Source organism: Cryptosporidium hominis, assembly GCF_000006425.1.
Source record: "Cryptosporidium hominis TU502 chromosome 2 CHRO012050, whole genome shotgun sequence".
Classification (NCBI taxonomy): Eukaryota; Apicomplexa; class Conoidasida; order Eucoccidiorida; family Cryptosporidiidae; genus Cryptosporidium; species Cryptosporidium hominis.
This window is the reverse complement of record NW_667393.1, coordinates 620-23,252: the sequence shown is the minus strand read 5'-3', so window position 1 is coordinate 23,252 and position 22,633 is coordinate 620. Positions and strand designations below refer to the sequence as shown.

The following is a 22,633-nucleotide window of genomic DNA, read 5'->3' as shown; positions in this document are numbered from 1 at the left end:
TTTAATACACTCTGAAGAAATACTCCCTCCCAAGAATCAATCCACCTTAATATCCCCTTCCAGGGAATAATATGAAAGTTTATTGTTATTAACTTTCTATTTATTTTATCTGCTTCAATTATTCTTGAAAACAAATAAATAAAAAATATTGAGAAGTATCCTTGCATATATTCATTATTTATATTCAAATTAATGAATAAGGTTGATTGCTTTAATAACCATTCAAAAGAAATACATTTATCATTCCTTTTAATCCAATCAGATATGTGGTCTAATATTAATATTATTATAATGTCAATATTTTTCGTTTTAAATAAAAAATTTGAAGATTTAATTATTTTCTGGCAATGTAATTCATTAACTTTGAAATTGCTTTTATTTTGTGAAGTTTTAACTTTATTAATTGAATAACCGCAGTTAGCAAAAATTTGATTGTTTATGGTAGATTGTATATTCATTATACTTAAAGAAATGGAATTAACAAATGGCAAAATATGTTCAAACTCTATATTAATCCCATTTAATAATACATATACAAGGCTCCGAATTAAGCCAGTACATTTCGTCTATTAGTATACCTTCTTCAAAATTCATTAAGCTCAAGAGATTTAATTTTATTTCATCATCAAATCTAGAGGTTTCTTGGTCTACATTACATAATTTAACTAATTTAGGGAATGATTCCAAATAATTGTAAAGAAATGTTTCAGATAATGGAAAATAGTGTATTTGATCCATGCGTAGATGCTTTTCACTATGCCCAAGGAAACTGAAGAATTGCAAATATTATTTGATAAAAGTCTGAAAAATATATATAAATTTGATTTTGCGCTTGAATCTCTTGTATAATCTGGGAATAGAAAATATTTTAATAGTATTTCAACAGGCTCTTTGGGATTTTCTACTAACTTTTTCATAATCTCTATCGTGTGTTTACTTGCATTACCTGTATTAGATAATTGATTATTCAATGAGAAAAGAACAATTAAAATAACTATGTATTTGGAAAATTCTTTATATGGATTCATGAGAGATATAACTGAAGTCGAAAGTTCTAATGGAGGAATGTGGCTTATTATTGATGAAAAAAATCCTTCATCCTTAGAAATTTCTATCCAAAATTGTTCAATTGAAATGAAACTATATAAAATGAACCTGTCAACAAATACTGGGTTTATTCTTTTTAAACCTGGAATCATGCATTTTTGGTAATCCCTTAATATATATAGTTGCTGAATTAGCTCATTATTAAAATCGTACGATATATTTGAAATCACTCTGCATACAGTTATTGTAAAAGAAAGCTCTGCCATATCTGGGCTAATCTCCTTTAAAGTATTTGCGATCAATTTAACAATTTGATTTATAACTGAATCAATGAAGGAATTTTCATTAATATATTTAAACCTGCTTCTGATTACTTTTGATTTTAACAATAGGAATAAGCTGCATAAAGTTGGACAAATACTATATGGGCTCACTAATAAAAAAAAAAGTGATTCTACTTCGTCATTCAACTCGATAGTAATTGAATTAACATCAATAATTCCTTTTTTTCTTAATGAAAGTATATAATCTGATACAATTAAATCCCAAATTAAATGATCAATATTGTATGCTAAATTCAAATAACAAGTGACAATTTGATTAAATTCTCTATCACTTTCAACGATCTTTATACTTTCAAAAAATTTAACTACAACCCAAAATATTAAATATACTATGTATTTTTCATTAATTTCCGAAAAATTGATTAAAGACTCGAACTCATTTATTCCAACAAAACATGTATTTAAATCGCCAACATGTTGTTTAAGCTTGCTGAATAAATTGAAAATACATTTATCATCTGAACTTTTTGTTGAAAAAGTATCGTATTTACAAATCTCATATAGTTCTGTTGTACTTTTTTCCAGGTGGAAATCCTTTAAGTAATTTTGTTTTATATCTTTACCATTCAAAAGTGATACAAGTGCAAATACAAGCCTAGAATACTTGTTTTCAGTAGATTGTTGAAAACAATCACTAGAAATGAGCCTTTCATCTCCGTCATTATAGAAGTATTCCCACAACTCAAACGATAGTGACTTCTGTTTAATATGAAATGACATGAATAAAATTTTATTAGTGAACTAAAAAGAAATCCGCGCAAATAAATTGTTAAAAAAAATACTAGTATTTAATGCTTTTAATCTCAAATTTACAAAAAAAAACTTCCTACAACGAAACTAAACTCATATACATATAATTCAAATCTATTGTTTCGCTATTTACCTGTTCTTACCCTATTTTGAATCTTCTAACCCTTTATTTTCAGCTATATCTTCCAATTCCTTTTCAGTCAGTGAATTAGCTTTCAATTCTGAACCTATATTTTCTACTGAAACTCCTTTGATCTCTTGTTCCGATATTTGTATATCTTCATTATTACAAGGTTTAACCTCTAAGCTATCCAATTTTGAGTTAGAACTATCTGCACCAGAATTTTCCAAGATCTCTCCTTTATTCTCAGAATAGTTTAATAAGTCTAAAGCAGAATTCCCACCAGTCATCCCACGATCTTTGTTACTATCTACCTGAACTTGATCCACTAATTCTGTATTGATTTGAGTGTCTTCTTGTATGAGAGGGGCGCTAATAGGCTTTTCCTCTTTGTCACTGCTTTCCTCAACAAGGCTTAAGTCAGCAGTATATTCAACAACATTCTCTGAACCACAATTTTCTTGTTCATTTTTTGTTTCTTCTATCTGCAAACTGTCCGTATTCAACTGTTCATTTCCACCATCAGCGTTCTCCATTTCCTGATCTTTGTTTTCAAGGGCAGAATCGTTATTCTTCAATTGTGTAACAATATTATTAGAATCTACCAAAATATCTGATGCGGCTTGTTTATTTGATTCCAAACCCTTTTCTGAGTCACTCAAAGTGAGTAGGTATTCATCGAATTTTTGTAATATCCTCATTTGCTGGAGTTCCAAATCATTCTTTGGAAGTTTTCTATAATTTTCATACAAATCATTTGCTTTCAAAAGCTCTTCCCTTTGCTTAGAATATTCTTCTCTTAAACTCAAACCCTCCCCAACCAACTCGCCATTCTCTAGAGAAGATTTTATCCACCTCAACCTACTTCCATCTCTCCATTCTCCAACCTTACCTTCCTTTTTAATATTATAAAATATACCAATTCCATGTTGTTTTCCATTCTTCCATTGACCAATATATGCTCGACCGTCTGGCCATGTAAACTTGCCATCACCATCTTTTTTATCATTAATGTATTGTCCTTCATAGCATCTATGATCGGTCCAATCAAATTTGCCATAACCAAACATATGATTTTTTAGCCAATAGCCCGTATATACTCTCCCATCATTCCAATGATAGATGCCAAAGCCATTAATTTGGTTTGCGTCGAAGTTACCAATATACTTTGAACCATCATGCCATGAAAATTTCCCAAAACCTTGTTTAAGGCCATATGCATAACTTCCTTCAAAATTACTACCATCAACCCAGCTCTCAATAGCCTTACCGTGTTTTTTGTCATTTTTCCATTCGCCTACATACTTACTTCCATCGGAGTGTGTATACGTGCCATGGCCATGAGCTCTATCATTCTGCCACTCGCCCTCATATTTATCGCCATCAGTATGAATGAATACTCCGTATCCGTTTGCTGTTCCATTGACAAAGTTCCCCTCAAAAACGGCACCATCTGGCCACTTCTGAATTCCATATCCATGTTTATTGTCCCCTAACCATTCACCCTCGTATGTAATCTTATCCTGAAGTTCAACTAAAGGCCGTTTTTCAACTCTCAATTCTGGGGCTTGTGGAATCTCCCTATTTTCAATATGCTTATCGACCTTTGATTTACAACCTCCCATATTAAATTATGCAAGTCAATCAATAATTCACTCAGAATGTTACCTTATCTATATTCAGTAGCTTGTGAATGGTGATAAGAACTTTAAAATCTGGGAAATGGAAATAATTTATGGTTACAGATGAAAAAGTTTCACCACTCAAAGTTTATATTACTTGAAATTGTTCTACAAAGTTGAATATTACAATTTTTCGACATGTGGGGAAACGCGAAAGATACCCACACACTCTACACACATTTTGCCGCCTATGGCGCTATGGTATCATGTGGCTGAAGGCGCGCACTATTTGATTTTCCATTTTTTTTGCTCTGGGAGAGTTATTTTCAAATTCCAAATTTAAGTACAAAGAAAAATGTCAGATATTACTGTTCTTGTAACTGGAGCCTCTGGGTTTATTGGCTCTCATCTAGTTGAATATCTGTTGAGTAAGGGCTATTATGTCCTTGCTCTGGATAACTTCTTCAGTGGGGATGTGATTAATATTGGCCAGTGTAGAGATAACCCTAGGCTGGAAATTATTCGACACGATATTATTGATAGTATCAAGCTAGAAGTCAAAGAAATCTATCACCTTGCATGCCCGGCATCTCCCATTCACTATCAAAAGGATCCGATTTACACGTTAAAAACGTGCTTTATTGGAACTATGAATATTTTAGGGTTAGCCAAAAGAACAAACTCAAAAGTTGTATTTGCATCTACATCAGAAATTTATGGTGACCCATTGGTTCATCCCCAAAATGAATCTTATTATGGAAACGTAAATACGGTTGGAACCAGAAGCTGTTACGATGAGGGAAAACGAATCGCCGAAACTCTCTGTATGGAATATTATAGAAGTCATGGTGTTGATGTAAGAATAGCTCGAATCTTTAATACATATGGTCCTAAAATGTTGTTTAATGATGGCAGGGTGGTCTCAAACTTTATTCTCTCATCATTACTCAATCAAGAATTGCCTATTTATGGGGACGGAACGCAGACAAGGAGTTTCTGTTATGTTACTGATATGGTTTATGGGCTCTATAAACTAATGAAATTAGATAGGGAGAAGATTTTAGACAACATGCCAATTAATTTAGGAAATCCCAATGAAATCTCGATATTGGAACTAGGCGAAGTAATTCGTGAACTTATTAACCCTAATCTAAAAATATCGCACAGAAAGTTTCCAATGGATGATCCTAAAAAAAGACAACCTGATATTTCCAGAGCAATTGGAATCTTAAATTGGAAACCAACAGTGGATATTAAAACAGGAATCAAGGAAACTATAAAGGATTTTAAAATAAGATTGGAAAATAACAAGCCAGTAGAAGTTTTGCATCAAAAGGAAGCTAAGCCGATATTAAATAGCTAATAATCCCTCATATTATGTGTTGCGCCATTATTCTTTTTATTTTTATGTTTTGTAATGAACTACACAACTTTCCTCGTTCATTGATCAGTATTTTGTTTTGATCTTTAAAATCTTTATAGTTGGAATTTTTGCTTTCTTTGTTATTTACGTGGCGAATTTTTACTGGAATGGAACTTGATGGGACGCTTACTTTGTCTTCGATTATCTCTCTTACCTTGATTTTTCTTTTTAATTCCGAAATAGTCTGGGAGGCCAATTTGTCAAGCTTTCTTCTTTCTGTTTCCTTTCCGATGCTGACCATTTCCAGGTTTTTTAGTTCCTTTCTCTTTTCGGAGATTGCATTCTCCTCCAAGGTTATTGCTAGCTCTAAATCCTCGACCTCTTTTCTCATGCATTCATTTAGTTTTTTGAATTCATTATATTCTTCGTTTCTTGCTGATAAATTATTTCTTATTTCGTTCAACTCATCGTTGGTTGATTTGTACTTATTTTTGAGTTTATTCAACTCATACTCTAAGTAATCTTTCTCTTTAAGTGAGTCAGAAAGTCGGCTTGAAATCCTATAGAACTCCAATTTAAGCATTTCAATGTTGCCTTCAATACCGGATATTTCTTTAATTAAAATATTCTTCACCAATTTATTTTCATCATTAATTCTGCTAATTTGTTCAAAATTTGTCATCAAATGTTCTATTCTCTTTGAATAATCAAACATTTCTGCAGCACTGTCAATTTCAGTAAGCTCCTTTACTTTTAACAAAATTTCGCCAATTTCCTTATAAATTTTTTCTAATTTTTAATCTGCATATATTAAGCAAAAAAGAGATAACTTACTTAAATGTAGTTTCCGACTCTCAACAGAAATTCCTAATACACCTTCTAACTCTGAATCCATATTGTTAAAAAACTATTATTCTAAATTTAATAATAATCAAGTTTTTTTGGCATGCAACTATAAAAAAGCGCAAAACCCCACAATGCAATTATGCGAGAATAGTAATCCAAAAATAAATTTAATTTTCAAAATATTTACTCTTCAATATTTCAATGGCCTTAAGCAACTTTAATTCATTTATAGGTATTTATCATTCAACTTACTGATGGCCTTTTAGTAGGATTCCATTGAATACAATTCGAAATAATTTCTACTAGTAATTTTTCTCTAAAAAATGTAAATTAAAAAAAAATAATTGATTAAAACATACCCGTCTGTGAAAAATCCTTCAAATAGTTCCAACCATGAGATTGAGGAAACTTCAGATGTAAGAAGGCATTCATCTAGTACCTTAATTATTGATTTAGGAACCGTTTTTTTAATTAATTCTATATCATTTGAGTTGGGACTTCCCAATACTTCAATAATCTTCAGGATTTGAAATGGTTCATCAACTCCTTGTTTGTTATAATTAACTTTATTATCTCTATATTTGTCTGGGCATCGGCCTAAGAAATTGATTTTTAATGCAATTCTATTTCCATATACTTACCAACAAAAATAGGATCAAGTGCTAATAGTTCAGCAAGAATGCAACCCAAAGCTAAAGAAAATGATATTTATTCACAAAAATAATCCGCACCTACCCCAAATATCAATTTTTTCATTGTAATCACAGCTTCCTAGCAATAATTCTGGTGCCTTGAAAAAATTTACATTTAATATTTTTCAGATGCAAACTTACTCTGTAAAATCTGCTTACCACATAAGGCATGTGAATACTGTTATTCAACAGTTTTTTTGAAGACCCTAAGGAAAATTAATAGCAACCAATCAAATTACAACCTACCTAAATCGCAAATATTAATTGTAGGAAACTTTCTTTCACTGTCATCTGTATCCATCAATAAAATATTGTCGGGCTTGAAATCACGGTGAGTATATCCAGATGAATGTAATGCAGATAAGCCATTAACAATTTGAAATGAAAGATTTTTCACCAATTCTGGAGATATTCTATGTGATGAGTTTTGCTTTCTTAATGCTCTATTCTCTCTAATGAAAACGCCTAAACTTTTTGTCATTAATGGCATCACAATGTTCTGCATTATTATTCCTCCTGGTGTTAAACTATAAAAACATCCTTTAATTTGTACAATCCCCCTTTCTCCTTTAACTGCCTCCATCGCCTCAACTTCGCGACTGATAAAATAATGATTGATCAATTAAGAAAGTGACTCCAAAACATACCTTACTATATTTTGCCATTTCGGCCTTCTTTTTATTGCCACAAACTCATTGCTATCAAAATCTTTTGCCATCCAAACGCGGCCTAAACTAATAACTTTGATACAATTTCACAAAACAACTACTTACCAAAAGTTCCGCTCCCTATTTCTTTAATTAATTCGTATTTTTTGAAATTCATTGTATTTTTAGGAAGGTACTAAATCATATATCTAAATTCTGCAACTAAAAAAACTATTAATTCAAACTTTGTAATACTTGCAAATACATGCAAAAATAAAATACATGTAGCTGCCGCCTAAGAATATTGAAAATTCTCTTTTGTAAGAATATCTACATTTTCAAACGAGTTGAATTTTCTTATTAATTAATTTTATGATAATTTCAGTCAAAATATAGCGCAATATTATTCAATCTCCAGGGCGGGTACTTTTGAGACAGCAATAATAAAAGTGTTTTAATAATATATTATTATTCGACAAGTCATTTTTTAAGTTTGTACTTGTCGTGTCTTTATAAAACTGCAAAGACGTCTCATCGAAGAGCTGAGAAAAAAATTGACTGAATCGTCTATTAACGTAGTAAATAGAGCCTGGAGCACAAAGTTTAAGTTTGTGAAGTTTTTGCAATGGAAAGTTCGTTAGAATACATCGGGTGTCTATCAGGTCATTCTGATTGGGTAACATCAATAGCAGCTCCTCCTGATAACTCAGATATTGTAGTTTCTGCAAGTCGTGACAAAAGCGTCCTTGTATGGAACTTAAGTGATGCTAATAAGGATCAGCACTCGATAGGTTCGGCCAAAACTCGTCTAACAGGCCACAACCAAGCGGTTAATGATGTTGCAGTTTCAAGCGATGGGTCTTATGTTGTATCTGGCTCCTGCGATAAAACCCTAAGATTATTTGATGTTAATGCAGGAAAATCAGTCCGTAACTTCGTTGGTCACACTTCTGATGTGTTTTCTGTTGCATTATCGCCAGATAACAGACAGATTATCTCAGGGTCGCGCGATCACACTATTAAGGTTTGGAATGCAATGGGAGTTTGTATGTATACTCTTCTAGATGGTCAGCACAACGACTGGGTATCATGTGTGCGTTTCTCGCCTTCAACAAGCCAGCCTTTGTTTGTTTCTTGTGGATGGGATAAGATAGTCAAGGTTTGGAGTCATGAATTCAAGCCAACATGCAATCTAGTGGGTCACTCTTCTGTATTATACACTGTCACTATTGCTCCGGATGGTTCTTTATGCGCTTCTGGAGGTAAAGATGGCGTTGTCATGCTATGGGATGTAAGTGAAGGTAAACATCTGTATTCATTGGATGCCAACCACTCAATAAATGCGCTTTGCTTCTCGCCTTGTAATTACTGGTTATGCGCTGCAACTGATAAGTGTATACGTATCTGGGAATTGGAGCACAAATTACCAGTTGCAGAGTTCGCTCCACCAGCTCCAATAAAGAATGGTTTGCCATGGTGCGTCTCACTAACCTGGTCAAATGACGGTAAAACGCTATTTGCTGGTTCAACAGACTCGAATATTTACGTATATAAAGTTAAAAATTAAGCCCCTATGGCAAGTCCTAATGACCTTCGATATGGTTTCATAATAGAAATTTTATATGAGCATTTTTAGAGTCTAAGAACTTTTTAGTCGAATAAGTTAGGTTAATCAAGCTAATCTGGCTTAGTTTTTTCTAGAAAGGATAGAGAGGCCTTTAATTTTGTAAACATGCGATTTCTTATTTTATTTTGCAAACATAGATTTTCTAGTGGATGTTAGTTTGTGCAGAGATATTTTGCGAGCTATCTTCCTTTTGGAGTATTGGGAGTCGAGGTACAGTAATAGCCTTGACTAAGAAGATAGTTCCTAACCGACTGTTGATTTCTCAATATCCATCTTTTTTGTTCAATCAACTTGTATTGTGAAGTAATAGACGTGATCTCTGTAACGTCACATACTTTCTGCATTTCTCTCAATGTATTAGTAAATGAATCTGCCTTTATTACGAATGAGTTGTAGTCGCAGTTATTTAATAAAAGATTCAAAGTATCCAAAATATTTTCACACTTCAAAAGTTGTGGTTCGCAAAGCTTTAATAAAGAAAGACCAGCTTGAAAAAGTAAAGGTAACCCAAGTAAAAGAAAGTTATCCCAAATGATAAGTACGACAGGAAGTGATAATGTATCCATGAATATGTGCCTGAACCATGGAGTAACTACACTTTCGAAATTTATACCAATCGTATATAACAAGTGCTGGTAAAGCTGTGGTAATTTTGAATATACAAAGCTTTGGAAAATATGAGAAAATAAAATCCATATATTATCATTATATAAAAATTGATGATATTGTGAATTTAAAAGAAGGCTTCCAGTTGAAGGTTCTGATAACAATCCAATTGAACATTTGTCAATACCTTCAAATGAATTTGAAGTTATATCGCTTGAAATAAAAAGAAAATCAAAAGAATTGATCAGATTTAAAATACATTTAAATGCGCTAGGAGGGTCCATATACATCAAAAATACAGATAAATAATTTATTAAGCAAGGTTGGAAGCCAATGTTAGGTATATGTGATATTAATGCTCCAATTGTATCAAGTAAACCCTTAATTATCGTGATCGAGCTTGGATTGCCAGTATCATTTTTCTTCAACAAATCCATGTTTTCTTGAAAGAACGAATTACTATGAGTATTTGAAACTTCATGGTATTGAATAAACTTATTTAATTTTAATGCTTCTAATGAAGAGAAATCTAAAGCAAGCATTGATTCAGAATTTAAACTATCTATAAAATTTATATCATCAGAACTCTGGATCTGTTCAAAATTGCTTCTATTAATGAATAGTTCATTTTCTAATGAATCTGTTTTTATCATTCTTCTCGAAATATAAACATTATTTATATCAATAAAATACTCATCTGTGTTTATCAGCGGGAGTGAAATATCGGCTTCTTCATATTTAAAAGTTGAGTAATCAAATTCCCTTGCAAATCCACACTTCTGTGAAAAAAAGTATGGATAGTAAAATGATGCCGAGGAATTTAATACTTCAACTTTCCTTTCAATGTAAGGCGATAACTTTTTGCCTATGTTGGAATTCTTTTTTTTATTATAAAAAATATACTGTATTTCTAGAGCATAGCGAAAAATAACAGAATTTGTTGAACTATCATCATTCTTATCTATATTTAATTTGCTTTGTAAATTTAAAATATCAAAAAGTTCATTTGATACCTTCAAATCATTTCCCAAAACTATTTTCCAAATTTTATTCCTTATATCATTTGGAATTCCAACAGACCATAGATCGCTCAAAAGTTGTGAATTGGGAGCTCCAAATCTTACTCCTCTATCAATGATTGGGAATGTGTACAAAGGATATGAACTATGTAATTTATACTGCAAAAAATTAATCCAATTTGATACGCTATTCCCATTCTCACTAGGACAAATATTTTCCATTGAATATCCTTTTAAATTTTGAAATGATTTTAATACGGTTAATCTGGGTCTATTCACAAATATGTGCATACTAGTATTTTGATTTAGCCAGTGAGATCCAAAAAACCAGAAATTGAAGCTATCTGGCTGAAGTGTCTGAGAAATGTTCTTTAAATATTTTCCAAAATAAAGCTTTGTATATTCAGATTCGTTTCTATTCTTATTAATATTTTGATTTCTGCTAAGAGATAAATTATGAATAGAAACAGGTATTGAATTACAATTCCAATGTGTCCCCCATTTTGGAAGAACCTCTTCATACCATTTATCAATTATTTTGCATGAATTAAGTAAGCAATTTGCTATCTTATTATATTTCTTACTTTTAGTTATCTTAATTAAGTTTTTTGAAATTGGATTACTTGCTTGAACTTGATGAAATTTTAAATCCATGAATTGCCTAATAATAGCATGCCACTGTTTAACACATAAATCTTGAATCTTAACAGAAAGTAATTTAAAACATCTTTTATTTGTATGGATGTTCAGTGTTCTATAAAATAATGAAGTGCCATCTAACTCACTTTGAATGCAGCAAAAACAAGGTAGATTCATTCCAGGGCTTGGCAAAGGAATAGATTCTGGTCTTGATGAATAACCAATGCTTGTAGCGATAATATTTTCAATAGGGATCTTTTTTTTCTTGGGTCTTCTTTTAAAGATAGATCTAATTCCTTTCCCTTTATAAGTCTCAACACTAATTGTAGATAAGCCTCTAGCTCTAGTCCTAGTTTCATTTGATATTTCCTCAATGATCAAATGTGTCAAATCTTTAGATAGTTTAAGCATTACTTTCGGAAAAAATTCTTCTAATAGTGCACTTAATCTGCTCTCATTCATATTTTTTTTGCTGAAATCACCTATTCCTACATCAAAAGTATAATTGCCTCTTATTCTCTTTATTAAAAGATTTAAAAAATTTGGTGTTGGATACACAGACAAAAATTCTCCTCCTTTGAGTAAAATATCAATACATTTATTATAATCGGGGAACTTGTAAGAGGGTTTCAGAGAAATTACAAATTGTGGACTTGAAATACCAATTCTTGAATTATTTCCGCTACAAAATTTGTTATCCTTCAAATACTGCCCAGAATCAATTATATGTTCGTTAGTTATCCTAGACATGATTTCATTTACAACTGTTTCCGTTTCATTTGAGTTAGAAATAAATTGTATTAAAACATATAACAGGGGTATTGCTGAAGTGATGCAAGACCTTTCCTTTAATTTAAATGAACCTGTAAGTCCATTATTTGTGTTTGAAATTTTAGGGCCAGTTAATAATAGAGTTTTTTGATAAGTCATGTCCTTTAGTAGTCCGCAATAATTATCGATTATAAAGTCATCAAGTTCTCTGCTTTTTGAATAATAAATTAATGAAAACACAATATAAATACAATCTCTTAAAACCAAAAACGAGCTTAAGTGAATGTTATATCTAGGCAAATTAGAACCGATAAAACCTATAGCCGAGTCATCGCCTCTATTCTTAATATTTCGAGTGTAGTATGCATCATTAGAACAGTTAAAATTCGATATCCCTGGAATTAATTTGTAAATATATCCCCAATTAATATTTAAATAATAAGAGGATATCAAAAGAAGCATATTCTGAATCTCAAAAATGTGAATTCTATATAAAATCCTTGAAAATTCTGTATTGTAATCACCAAACAAGATATTCAATAGGTTTGTACAAGAAATTGGACCAGAAAAGTTCCCTAGACTAAATTTTAAGTACAAAACATGCAAGTAAACTATAAATGGATTTTCGTAATGAGTGTAGAAACGTTTAATTTTTCCATTTATAGTATAATACTGTGAAAAAACATGTTCCCCAATTAGGCTAATAAATCTATTTGTAAATTGCTCCGCATTCTCTATATCCATATGCTCTGAAAATATTTTCCAAGAAAAAATTAAGTTCTTTATTAATTCTGCTTTTGAAGAATCGAAATTTGTATTTTCATTATTAAGCAAAAAAGTAATTTGTTCTTTAATTTTACCGTCCGAACTTTCAAAATGCATTATCGAATGATTAATTGCTAATTTAAATAGTCTAATATCCAAGAGTCATTGAATCTGGGCAAGTATATAATGAAATTAGATATAAAGTAAAGCAAATTTTATGTACCGAATACTCAACCATATCTAATCACGAAATTGATTAATATATCTCAATAATTATGAATACTTAAATCCTCTCGATTTTTGCGGTTTATACAAATACCCCTGTCTTCACGTTACTAAAAGTCGAAACAAATCGGAAGGAAATTGTTTTTAAAAATGACTAAAACTGCTGAATTCTACAAAAATAAAGGTAACGAACTTTATAAGCAAAAGAAATTTGATGAAGCATTGGTTCAATATGATCTGGCGATTGAAATAGACCCTAACGATATTTCGTTTTTAACTAATAAAGGTGCTGTCTATTTAGAGATGGGTGAATACCAAAAATGTCTAGAAGTCTGTATGCAGGCATTGGACAAACGATTCGAAGTGAAAGCTGACTTTACAAAGGTCGCTAAGGCATATAATAGGATGGCATCATGCTACATTAAAATGAACGAGTTACAGAAGGCAAAAGAAATGTATGAGAAAAGTTTGTTAGAAGATAATAATAGGCACACAAGAACTTCTCTTAAAGAACTTGAGAGATTAATTGAGAAAGCAGAGAAGGAAGCATACATTAATCCTGAACTTGCAGAAAAACATCGCATTGAAGGAAATGATTTATTTAAACAAAAAAATTACCCAGCCGCTAAGAAAGAATATGATGAGGCCATTAAACGTAATCCGAGCGACTCCAGATTATATAGCAACAGAGCAGCGTGCTACATGCAACTATTAGAATACCCATCTGCCCTGATAGATGTGCAGAAGGCCCTCGATTTAGACCCAAAGTTTACTAAAGCTTGGTCTAGGAAAGGAAATATTCATTACTTTTTAAAAGAATATCATAAAGCGCTTCATGCATATCAAGAGGGGCTAAAATGCGACCCTGATAATAAAGAATGTAATGAAGGGCTAAAAAACACAATGGCAAAGATACAGCAGGTATCTTCATCTGATCAAATCGACGAGGAGCAGGTGGCTCATGCTCTTGCGGATCCAGAAATACAATCACTGCTTTCAGATCCTCAGTTTAGACTAGTTCTAGAGCAGCTCAAACAAAATCCTGCAACTCTTACACAGGTTATACAGGATCCAACAATTGCAAATGGAATTCAAAAATTGATGGCCGCGGGAATCTTAAGAATGGGCTGATTTTCGATTATTTAGTTTTTAGGCTATTCAAATAATTGGCGCTATAGTGGCGCCACTTGTCAATTTTTCATTGCGTCGGTAGTCTATCTTCTTTCTTTTACAAGACTTCGAATATAATCAACATACTTTAAATCATGAAATTTATGCACAAAATTAAGAATGAAATTGATCCTCATTGTTTTGTTTTTATCCATTAGTAATACGATTGTTCATGGATTTCCTCCCTTTTTAAGAGAAGGCAAAGATATTGTAAGTGCTGGAATTTGCAGAAATCTCTGTAAAGGTGGACAGGTATTTACTCCGTTCCTGCCACCAAAAGAGCCCGATTGTAGCTCATCTATCTCATGTAAAAAATGTGACTACAATTCAATCATTAAAAATGATCCTTCCACGGTTTGTTCCTATACTTTTTCGAACGAATTTGTAGATAGTGACTTTGATACTCAATTAACTTTATTTCATGGAAAGTCTCAGCTTATTATTCCACATAATAGTACATTGAGCAGACTTTCAAAAGAAAGTAACGTATTAAATACAAATAAGGGAGAAAAAAGCCATGGCTTGTTTACTGTTGCAGTTCAATGGAAGAAGATGAAAGGCATAGATGTTTCTCAATGTTCAAATGGAATTGCGGAAATTGAATGGAGTTTATTCAACATAGGTGTTTACAGGAATTGGGATATTATTGCAATGATCGAAACTAAGCCAGAAGCAACATTCCCATTTTGCTTCGAAAATGTGGAGTTCCCCTTAGATCCCACAAGATCAAGTAAGATTGGAAGTAAAATGCCAACCAATTTAAAAAGACTCGGTTATTCGATAGCAAACGGGAGACCGTCCGCAATTCGAATTACGAAAACAATCGCTGTTAATCAAAAGGAAATGAAGATAAACCCGGAAAAGGCATTAGAAATACTGTTAAAAAAATATGTGTCCTTTAAAATTGGCATCAACGGAGCTTCAGTAAAAAATATTTTTTCAGAAACTTTTCATGAATCCAGGAAAGATTTATCAAAAGATGATAATAGAACAGAGGGAGGGTCGGATTCTAACACAAATGAATTGTCACATTCTGATTTTAATAGTAGTTTCTCTGGAAATAACTCTGAAAACAGTAGCAAACCTCCAGAAAAGAAAAATATTAAACTAGAAATTTTAAAAGAAAAGCTTTTAGATAAATTAAGAGGAAGGGGTTTTACAGATCCACTTATATTGGATAGCATGATGAGTTTAGGATTCTATTCGTGCTTCAGGATAATATGTACCAAAAAGAAATCCGGAATATCAAAGAGAAAGTATAGGCTACAAGAAAGAATTCCTTTAACTCTTGAATCTGCAAGGGATATCCATTCTAAAGCATTGAGTCAATTTTCTGATTTGATTTCCCCCTTTTATACTGTTCCTCTACCTATTCATAATTCCGAATATTGGGTAAACGGTGATTACAAACCACACATTATTTACAACCAAAGTCCACTGCAAAATAAAAACAAAATCTCGCCAACAAAAGTAGAAAGTAAAAGAAAAAAAAGCTTTAAAAATAATATTGAAAAGGGTATAAATAGTGATTTTGATTCGGATTTTTCCTCTTCAGATTCTGATTTGTTAGCAATTATTGCATTAACCAATTCAGAAACACTTCAAAACGGTGCAAGCGTAAATGAAATACTTGAGACTGATTCTATATTAGATTTAGAACGAAATAATTAATTTATAGTTTTTCTCATTTACTTGCTTTTTCTTTAGCTTTCTATGTTCTAAAAATCATCTGCACATTTTAATGGCCTCTCCTATTGATATAGGATCATTATTACGATCCTTATTCCTATAAGTATAATCCAAGAAATTTATATCAACTAGTGAAGAACCCTGAACACCATATCTTGTGTTGTTTGGAGACTCATCAATTAGTTCTCCTGCTGTAACATTGCCTTTATATATATTCTCATTAATCTGTTTGTTGAATGGAGCAGGGCATTGTCTTAATTTATCCCAATCAATTTCTATCATGAGTTATAAATTCAATAAACTAACCGAAATTTATAAACTTACCATTGAAAAAAGGATGCTTTTTAATCTGTTCACCGTCAAACCTTTTTGAAGGATGACACAACAAATTTTTTAGTAGATCTAGTGCTTCGGGCGAAATTTTTCTACATGGATGTGGGAGTAATAATAACTTTTCCCACTGCATTACTTTTATTGCGACTTTAATTGGGTTATGCGTATCGTCATTAAATGGTACTCCTCCATAAAGACATTCATACATCAGTATTCCCACGCTCCACCAATCTACAAGATGTGTATACCCTTGTCTGAGAAATATTTCTGGTGCCATATACTGTGGGGTTCCTACAGTAGAATGAATTGTCTTTCTGTCCAAATGCTTCAGAGAAATATTTAAATCTTCATTTTGGCAATTTTTTTCTTCCAGTAAATTTGATCCTCGATAAAGTTCTTTGTTTATTCTTTTGTTTTCGTTGTTCTCATTAAAGGAAATTTCAGAAGCTTTATTACTATCTTTATGTGATTTAGTGTTTAAATTGACACATCTTAAATGATTTTCGGTTTGGTATTCACTATTTTTGTCTCCTTCAATTAGTGGAGAAAACTTGCAAAGTCCAAAATCTAACAATTTGAGATGCCCTTTAGAATCAAGAACAATGTTATCTGGTTTTACATCTCTGTGTACAAACCCTAACTGATGAACTAAATCAACGGCATGAACCAACTGCGCCATGTAGAATCTAGTGTCTTCTTCACTAAATTTATCATATTTTATTAAATATGACATCAAGTCCCCTCCAGGCAAATACTCCATTACTTGGTATAAGTGTTTATCATCTTGAAATGTGTAAAATAACTTTACAACAAAGTCTGATGCATTTTGAGCTAAGAGTGCTCTCTCATTGTATATCCTTTCAAGCTGATTTTTTGTTCTGATAATACTTTTTCTCATTTGCTTTAGCGCATAAATGCTGCCTGTGTTCCTGCATTCTGCAAGTCTAATTATACCAAATGCTCCCGCGCCAATTGGGCTTAGAATTTTAAAATCCTTAATTGAAACTCTTTTTCTCCTATCATTGAATGAAAGTTTATTTTAAAAGCTCCTTCTTAACTTACAACAGCCTTAAGTTATCCTCATTCTCATCTTTGTGATTATTTTTGGTAATGCAATGTTTTGTTGCTTTCTCGCATCTTTCCAAATAATTCGTCTCTATTGATGCCTTATTCAGCAACACGCTTTGTTTAAGATTTTCAATGTTATCAAGAAGGTTTAACTTTACAGCCCTGTTAAAAATTCAAAAAAAAAAACATTAATATTTATTATGTTTATTTTAAGATACCTTTTATATTTAAGCAAATTATTTACCTACCTTTTTGAATTATTATTCATTACTATTGTATAACTTTGAAATTTCTCTCAATTTAATAAACTACTTCAAATATTATATCGCTTATGTAATATGCATTACATAAGTGTACGTCCACTTGGAAACATTACATGTAAGAACCTTTAAAAATTTCAATAAAATAAATACAAAGTATTATTGGATTTATCAATGTAATTAATTTTAACGCGAGTGCACTAGTTTAATACTTTTAAAGAAGTAATTAGATTTTAATTAATACTGCTCAACAAAAAAAAGGAAAAGATGGAGGAAAGAATATTCAAAATACAAGTATCAGTAACAAATACATGCTTTGAACAAAGGAATGCGGACATAGAATGCTAATTTCAACTTCAATAACGAACATATATATTTATACTTATATTTATATTTATATTTATATATTTAAATATTCATATATAACAAATCAAAACAATTGACACGTGTGGGCGGGAACTCAACTTCTAAGTAATCATCTACATTATTATTCTGTGTTCATATACGTGACGAAAACTATGCATAAATTTAATCGGTTAGAGAGTTTTACTCTATTAAGCTGTATACACCAGATTATATTTTGAATTATTTATTTATTTAGTGACAAAGTAGAGCAAGTACCAACCCGCCACAAACATTCTATTTAATTATTAATAGATTAATATTAGAAAATATGAAAGAAAATTCAATCAATTAATTGTTACAAATTTGTAGGTTTTATGGGAGAGGTAAATAACATTTCAAATAGTGAGATTGACACAAAAGGCAGCGGATTGAACGGAGAACAGTCTGATCACCATCATAGATCTGAAGAGAAGTCAAAAAACTATACTAGTTTTGAATGCAATATTTGTTTTGAAAATGCATATGAGCCCATCGTGACAAGATGTGGTCACCTAGTAAGTTCTTAACTATATATATTATCGTAAACTAACTCATTCCAGTATTGTTGGAGCTGTATTTGTTCCTGGCTAGATAGAGGTTATGAAGACTGCCCAGTTTGCAAGGCTGGGGTTAATTCAGAGAATGTAATTCCATTATACGGTAGAGGTGGTGAAAATGTTGATCCTAGAAAAAAAACAAAGCCAAGACCGAGGGCTGAAAGGCCGGAGGCTAGACAACGTAATCAAAATATTGGGGGGCATAATGGATATTTTCACAATGCAGATTTTGGGTTTGGAATTAATAATACTCCTCTAATAACGGTGTTTGCAAATCCTTTAGGTGCTCTTTTGAGCTTAGGTTACACCCATCGTTACTTCATTCCCGAGTTTGCAAATAGCAGACAATCAGACAACAGTAAGTTTTCACTCAAATACATTATAATCATTACGCCTCTTCAGATGAAGAACTTAGAAATAAGTTAATATCTAACTTTTCACTTTTTGTTGGAATAGTTATTATGATTTATTTGTTATTTTTGGAATAATTAACTCATTTTACTTTCATTATAATTATTCTTTAATCGCGCTTTCTTTTATTAATTAGTTAAAAATGAGCTTAGATGAATTTAATAAATTGCGTTACGAAACTAATTTAGACAGTAAAGTGGTCATTTCTGCTAGGGAGGTTGTCGAAATTGGGTTTCTTGCTAGCAAAGTTATCATGGAAATTTACAAAAATATTGATGCGGAACTAAGAATTAATTACAAGGATAAAGATAACTCTCCAGTCACAACAGCAGATTTAAATGCGAATGAAATCATTTGTGCTAAACTCTCTTCGAAGTGGCCGCAAATACCAATAATTTCAGAAGAATCAGAAACTGATACTTGGGAAAATAGGCAAAAGTATAAGTAAGTTATTGTAAACTAAACTAAAAAATTTATTTTTTTCAGGATTTGTTGGCTCATTGATCCACTTGATGGTACAAAAGAATTTTTGAGGCGAAACGGTGAATTTACCGTGAATATTGGACTTTGTGAAAATGGCGAACCGACCCTTGGAGTTGTATCGATTCCAAATACTGGAATATCATTTTTTTCGTTTAATAATTTAGGAGGAGCTTATAAAATTACTACATTAAATTCTTCTAACGTAATTTGTGGCAAAACCTCACTTGAATTTATCCCCAAATCAAATCAACCATTTCCCAATAATGGCGTGATTAGAATACTAAAATCTCATAATTATAAATGCCCCATTTTAGACTTATTCGCAGAGAAATTCTTCCAAAACAATATTAAAATTCCATTCGGATCATCGATTAAATTTATTGAACTCATTGAAAGTCGTGCTGATATCTATCCAAGGTTTCATGACTGTATGGAATGGGACACTTGTGCGAGCCATATTATTATACGGCAAACTTGCGGTGATATTTACAAACTTGAAACATTTTTTTCTGGATCAGAAACCCAGTTCAAACTAGGGGAACCACTTACCTACAATAAAGAAGTTCTAATTAATCCATATTTTGTTGCAGCAAATGAAAAAGTTATAGAAACTTTAAGGAATAGAATAATCTCAAAATCAGACTAGCTTAGTATCAAATTTTGCCATTTCATGGCAAATAATCAGTAAAATAATAGCCCAAAATATTAAAGTTTAGTTTATTCACTATAATAGAAAAGAATGAGTTAAATACTATATCTACTTATATCATTTAATTGTTAACCTAAATTGTTTTTTTGTATTAAATATTAATTTAAGTCAAATTACCGGTATTGTCTAAAAATTTTGATGGGGAGAAAAGTCAATTTTAAAATAACCACTTCTCAGCATTTTTTTCTTTTTTGTAATTTATCTTTAAATTTAACATATTGAAGTAATAAATGGGTAAGGTAAGTTGGTTGTTTTTCGTTTAAAGTTTTGAACTGTTATATTATCTAATTTGTAGGATTATTACAAAATTCTGGGTATTTCTAAGGACGCATCTGATCAAGATATTAAGCGTGCCTATAGAAAACTTGCTATTAAATACCATCCTGATAAGCAAGCAAATTCTACTCCTGAGGGTAAGAAAAAGGCTGAAGAGATGTTCAAAGAACTGGGTGAAGCTTATGAGGTTTTGAGCGATAAAGAGAAACGAAATATATATAATCAATATGGCTCGGAAGGATTACAAGCTGGATTTGGAGGTCCTACATCAGATCAAGGAGGAATGGGTGGGGGAATATTCATTGATCCAAATGAAATTTTTGCACGATTTTTCGCTTCAGATAGGGCAGGTAGTTTTGGTGATGAAGAAGGAAGCTCATTTTTCTTTAGTGGCCCAAGTGGAATGTTCAGACAAGTACACATGTCATCTACGCATAATGGGCGTTCTTCAACTAGACACGCCCCAAGATCGCACGAAGTCCCATTATTAGTAACTTTAGAAGAGCTATACTTAGGGAAACGTAAGAAAATTAAGGTTACAAGAAAAAGGTTTATAGAACATAAAGTGAGGAATGAAGAAAATATAGTCGAGGTAGAAATAAAACCTGGCTGGAAAGACGGGACCAAGTTAACATATTCTGGAGAAGGTGATCAGGAATCCCCTGGAACGTCGCCTGGAGATTTAGTACTTATAATTCAAACAAAGACTCACCCCAGATTCACAAGAGATGACTGCCATCTTATTATGAAGGTAACTATCCCCTTAGTTAGAGCATTAACAGGTTTTACGTGTCCTGTGACAACTCTTGACAATCGTAACTTACAGATCCCAATCAAAGAAATTGTAAATCCAAAGACAAGAAAAATTGTTCCAAATGAAGGGATGCCAATAAAGAATCAGCCAGGCCAAAAAGGAGACCTAATACTTGAATTTGATATTTGTTTTCCAAAGTCTCTCACACCAGAGCAGAAGAAGCTTATTAAAGAAGCATTAGACTGACCATAATTTTTTTAAAAATTAAGTAGTCTGAATATACTCCTTATCTAGTTAACCATAATTTAATTAACCATATAATAAGCTATTCTGTCACAGTTAAAATCCTCACAATTTATGTTCGTCTGCCGTTAAAATCGGGCATTTTAAACGGTACAATAAATGGCGGTCAATCTCCCGTGTCAAATCTTACCAATTGTCATTTAATTAGTTGAAATGCAAAAAAAACCTTTTACTTTGAAAACAGAAAAAAAAAACACCTCTCTAATAAAGCAGAGACGGTCAAATTCAACTGAAATAGCTTTTAAAAGCAAAAAAATAAAAATTTTGTTTCAGAAAGGTATTCAACAAAGGTTAGAGGATATTCATTTAAATTATGCAGTAAAGCTCAACGAAAAACTCAGCTCAATTTTCCAACAAAATGACAACATTAGAAGAATATCAGCAGATAGTTTACTTGAAATTACCAAGAATTATCCAAAAATTATTTATGAAAATATTGACCGTGTTTTGAATATAACCTCAAGCTGTTGGATTGATAGTGATATGCATGTACGTAAAACTATATATGCTATGACATTGGAATTACTCAAATCGAAAAGTAATGGTGTTATTACACCATTTTCAAAGATAATTTTTATGCAAATTAAAAATACTCTCTCACATATTAGGAACGAAGTTAGAATTGATGGATTAACTTTTTTAAATGAGTACTTATTAATTGAATTTGGGAAACGCAGGGAAAAAATTATTACTTTACAATATCTCCTTGGTTGGTCTCCGTTGGTATGTAGGATAGCTCAGTCGGCAAATTTTTATAATGCATTGGATAGTTTGTTCATAATAACTGCCACAATTCGAAAAATTATTAATCAAATTCTTATCAAGTTGAAAAAATTAAATGACTACGAATTTAATGGGGTTAGTAATTCTGAATTGAGAAGCTCAATATCGCAGCTTTACGATTCTTTGATTCATATTTCATTTGAAATAATCTCTAAAAGGGAACAAAAACTTAATGATCATATTTCACTTTGTGGAATGAATTTGTTTAAAAACCAAAAAAAATTTAAACATGAAAACAACTCTTCAATACGAATAAAAAGATCATTAATACCTAATATTCCTACCTTCGTTTTAAATGATCGGGAATATATACTTTCTTTTCTAACATCTTTAATTTTAGATACAATTTATAATATAAATAAATATGGG

The 22,633-nt window shown here is 31.6% G+C and overlaps 14 protein-coding genes across 14 annotated transcripts; 7 read left to right on the top strand and 7 right to left on the bottom strand.

The window, feature by feature from the left end:
• Window positions 1-665: 665 nt before the first annotated feature.
• On the bottom strand, window positions 666-2,111 carry Chro.20208 (hypothetical protein). Its single annotated transcript, XM_662356.1, has 1 exon — window positions 666-2,111. The coding sequence occupies one exon, from the start codon at window positions 2,109-2,111 to the stop codon at window positions 666-668; it is 1,446 nt and encodes a 481-aa protein (XP_667448.1).
• A 174-nt stretch (window positions 2,112-2,285) lies between these two features.
• On the bottom strand, window positions 2,286-3,887 carry Chro.20207 (hypothetical protein). Its single annotated transcript, XM_662355.1, has 1 exon — window positions 2,286-3,887. The coding sequence occupies one exon, from the start codon at window positions 3,885-3,887 to the stop codon at window positions 2,286-2,288; it is 1,602 nt and encodes a 533-aa protein (XP_667447.1).
• A 352-nt stretch (window positions 3,888-4,239) lies between these two features.
• On the top strand, window positions 4,240-5,247 carry Chro.20206 (dTDP-glucose 4-6-dehydratase-like protein). Its single annotated transcript, XM_662354.1, has 1 exon — window positions 4,240-5,247. One exon carries the CDS (start codon window positions 4,240-4,242, stop codon window positions 5,245-5,247), a length of 1,008 nt encoding a protein of 335 aa, XP_667446.1.
• Window positions 5,248-5,254: 7 nt separating this feature from the next.
• Chro.20205 (hypothetical protein) lies at window positions 5,255-5,962 on the bottom strand. Its single annotated transcript, XM_662353.1, has 1 exon — window positions 5,255-5,962. One exon carries the CDS (start codon window positions 5,960-5,962, stop codon window positions 5,255-5,257), a length of 708 nt encoding a protein of 235 aa, XP_667445.1.
• A 1,058-nt stretch (window positions 5,963-7,020) lies between these two features.
• Window positions 7,021-7,368, bottom strand: Chro.20204 (protein kinase). The annotated part of the gene is made up of 1 exon (XM_662352.1): window positions 7,021-7,368. One exon carries the CDS (start codon window positions 7,366-7,368, stop codon window positions 7,021-7,023), a length of 348 nt encoding a protein of 115 aa, XP_667444.1.
• Window positions 7,369-8,057: 689 nt separating this feature from the next.
• Chro.20203 (guanine nucleotide-binding protein) lies at window positions 8,058-8,999 on the top strand. The annotated part of the gene is made up of 1 exon (XM_662351.1): window positions 8,058-8,999. The coding sequence occupies one exon, from the start codon at window positions 8,058-8,060 to the stop codon at window positions 8,997-8,999; it is 942 nt and encodes a 313-aa protein (XP_667443.1).
• Window positions 9,000-9,238: 239 nt separating this feature from the next.
• Chro.20202 (hypothetical protein) lies at window positions 9,239-12,976 on the bottom strand. Its single annotated transcript, XM_662350.1, has 1 exon — window positions 9,239-12,976. One exon carries the CDS (start codon window positions 12,974-12,976, stop codon window positions 9,239-9,241), a length of 3,738 nt encoding a protein of 1,245 aa, XP_667442.1.
• A 258-nt stretch (window positions 12,977-13,234) lies between these two features.
• Window positions 13,235-14,215, top strand: Chro.20201 (stress-induced protein sti1-like protein). The annotated part of the gene is made up of 1 exon (XM_662349.1): window positions 13,235-14,215. One exon carries the CDS (start codon window positions 13,235-13,237, stop codon window positions 14,213-14,215), a length of 981 nt encoding a protein of 326 aa, XP_667441.1.
• A 159-nt stretch (window positions 14,216-14,374) lies between these two features.
• Window positions 14,375-15,925, top strand: Chro.20200 (hypothetical protein). Its single annotated transcript, XM_662348.1, has 1 exon — window positions 14,375-15,925. The coding sequence occupies one exon, from the start codon at window positions 14,375-14,377 to the stop codon at window positions 15,923-15,925; it is 1,551 nt and encodes a 516-aa protein (XP_667440.1).
• A 54-nt stretch (window positions 15,926-15,979) lies between these two features.
• Window positions 15,980-16,225, bottom strand: Chro.20199 (hypothetical protein). The annotated part of the gene is made up of 1 exon (XM_662347.1): window positions 15,980-16,225. The coding sequence occupies one exon, from the start codon at window positions 16,223-16,225 to the stop codon at window positions 15,980-15,982; it is 246 nt and encodes an 81-aa protein (XP_667439.1).
• A 19-nt stretch (window positions 16,226-16,244) lies between these two features.
• On the bottom strand, window positions 16,245-17,174 carry Chro.20198 (hypothetical protein). The annotated part of the gene is made up of 1 exon (XM_662346.1): window positions 16,245-17,174. One exon carries the CDS (start codon window positions 17,172-17,174, stop codon window positions 16,245-16,247), a length of 930 nt encoding a protein of 309 aa, XP_667438.1.
• A 1,924-nt stretch (window positions 17,175-19,098) lies between these two features.
• Window positions 19,099-19,404, top strand: Chro.20197 (CysQ protein). Its single annotated transcript, XM_662345.1, has 1 exon — window positions 19,099-19,404. One exon carries the CDS (start codon window positions 19,099-19,101, stop codon window positions 19,402-19,404), a length of 306 nt encoding a protein of 101 aa, XP_667437.1.
• A 465-nt stretch (window positions 19,405-19,869) lies between these two features.
• Window positions 19,870-20,085, top strand: Chro.20196 (hypothetical protein). The annotated part of the gene is made up of 1 exon (XM_662344.1): window positions 19,870-20,085. One exon carries the CDS (start codon window positions 19,870-19,872, stop codon window positions 20,083-20,085), a length of 216 nt encoding a protein of 71 aa, XP_667436.1.
• Window positions 20,086-20,581: 496 nt separating this feature from the next.
• On the top strand, window positions 20,582-21,424 carry Chro.20195 (heat shock 40 kDa protein). The annotated part of the gene is made up of 1 exon (XM_662343.1): window positions 20,582-21,424. The coding sequence occupies one exon, from the start codon at window positions 20,582-20,584 to the stop codon at window positions 21,422-21,424; it is 843 nt and encodes a 280-aa protein (XP_667435.1).
• The last annotated feature ends 1,209 nt before the right edge of the window (window positions 21,425-22,633 follow it).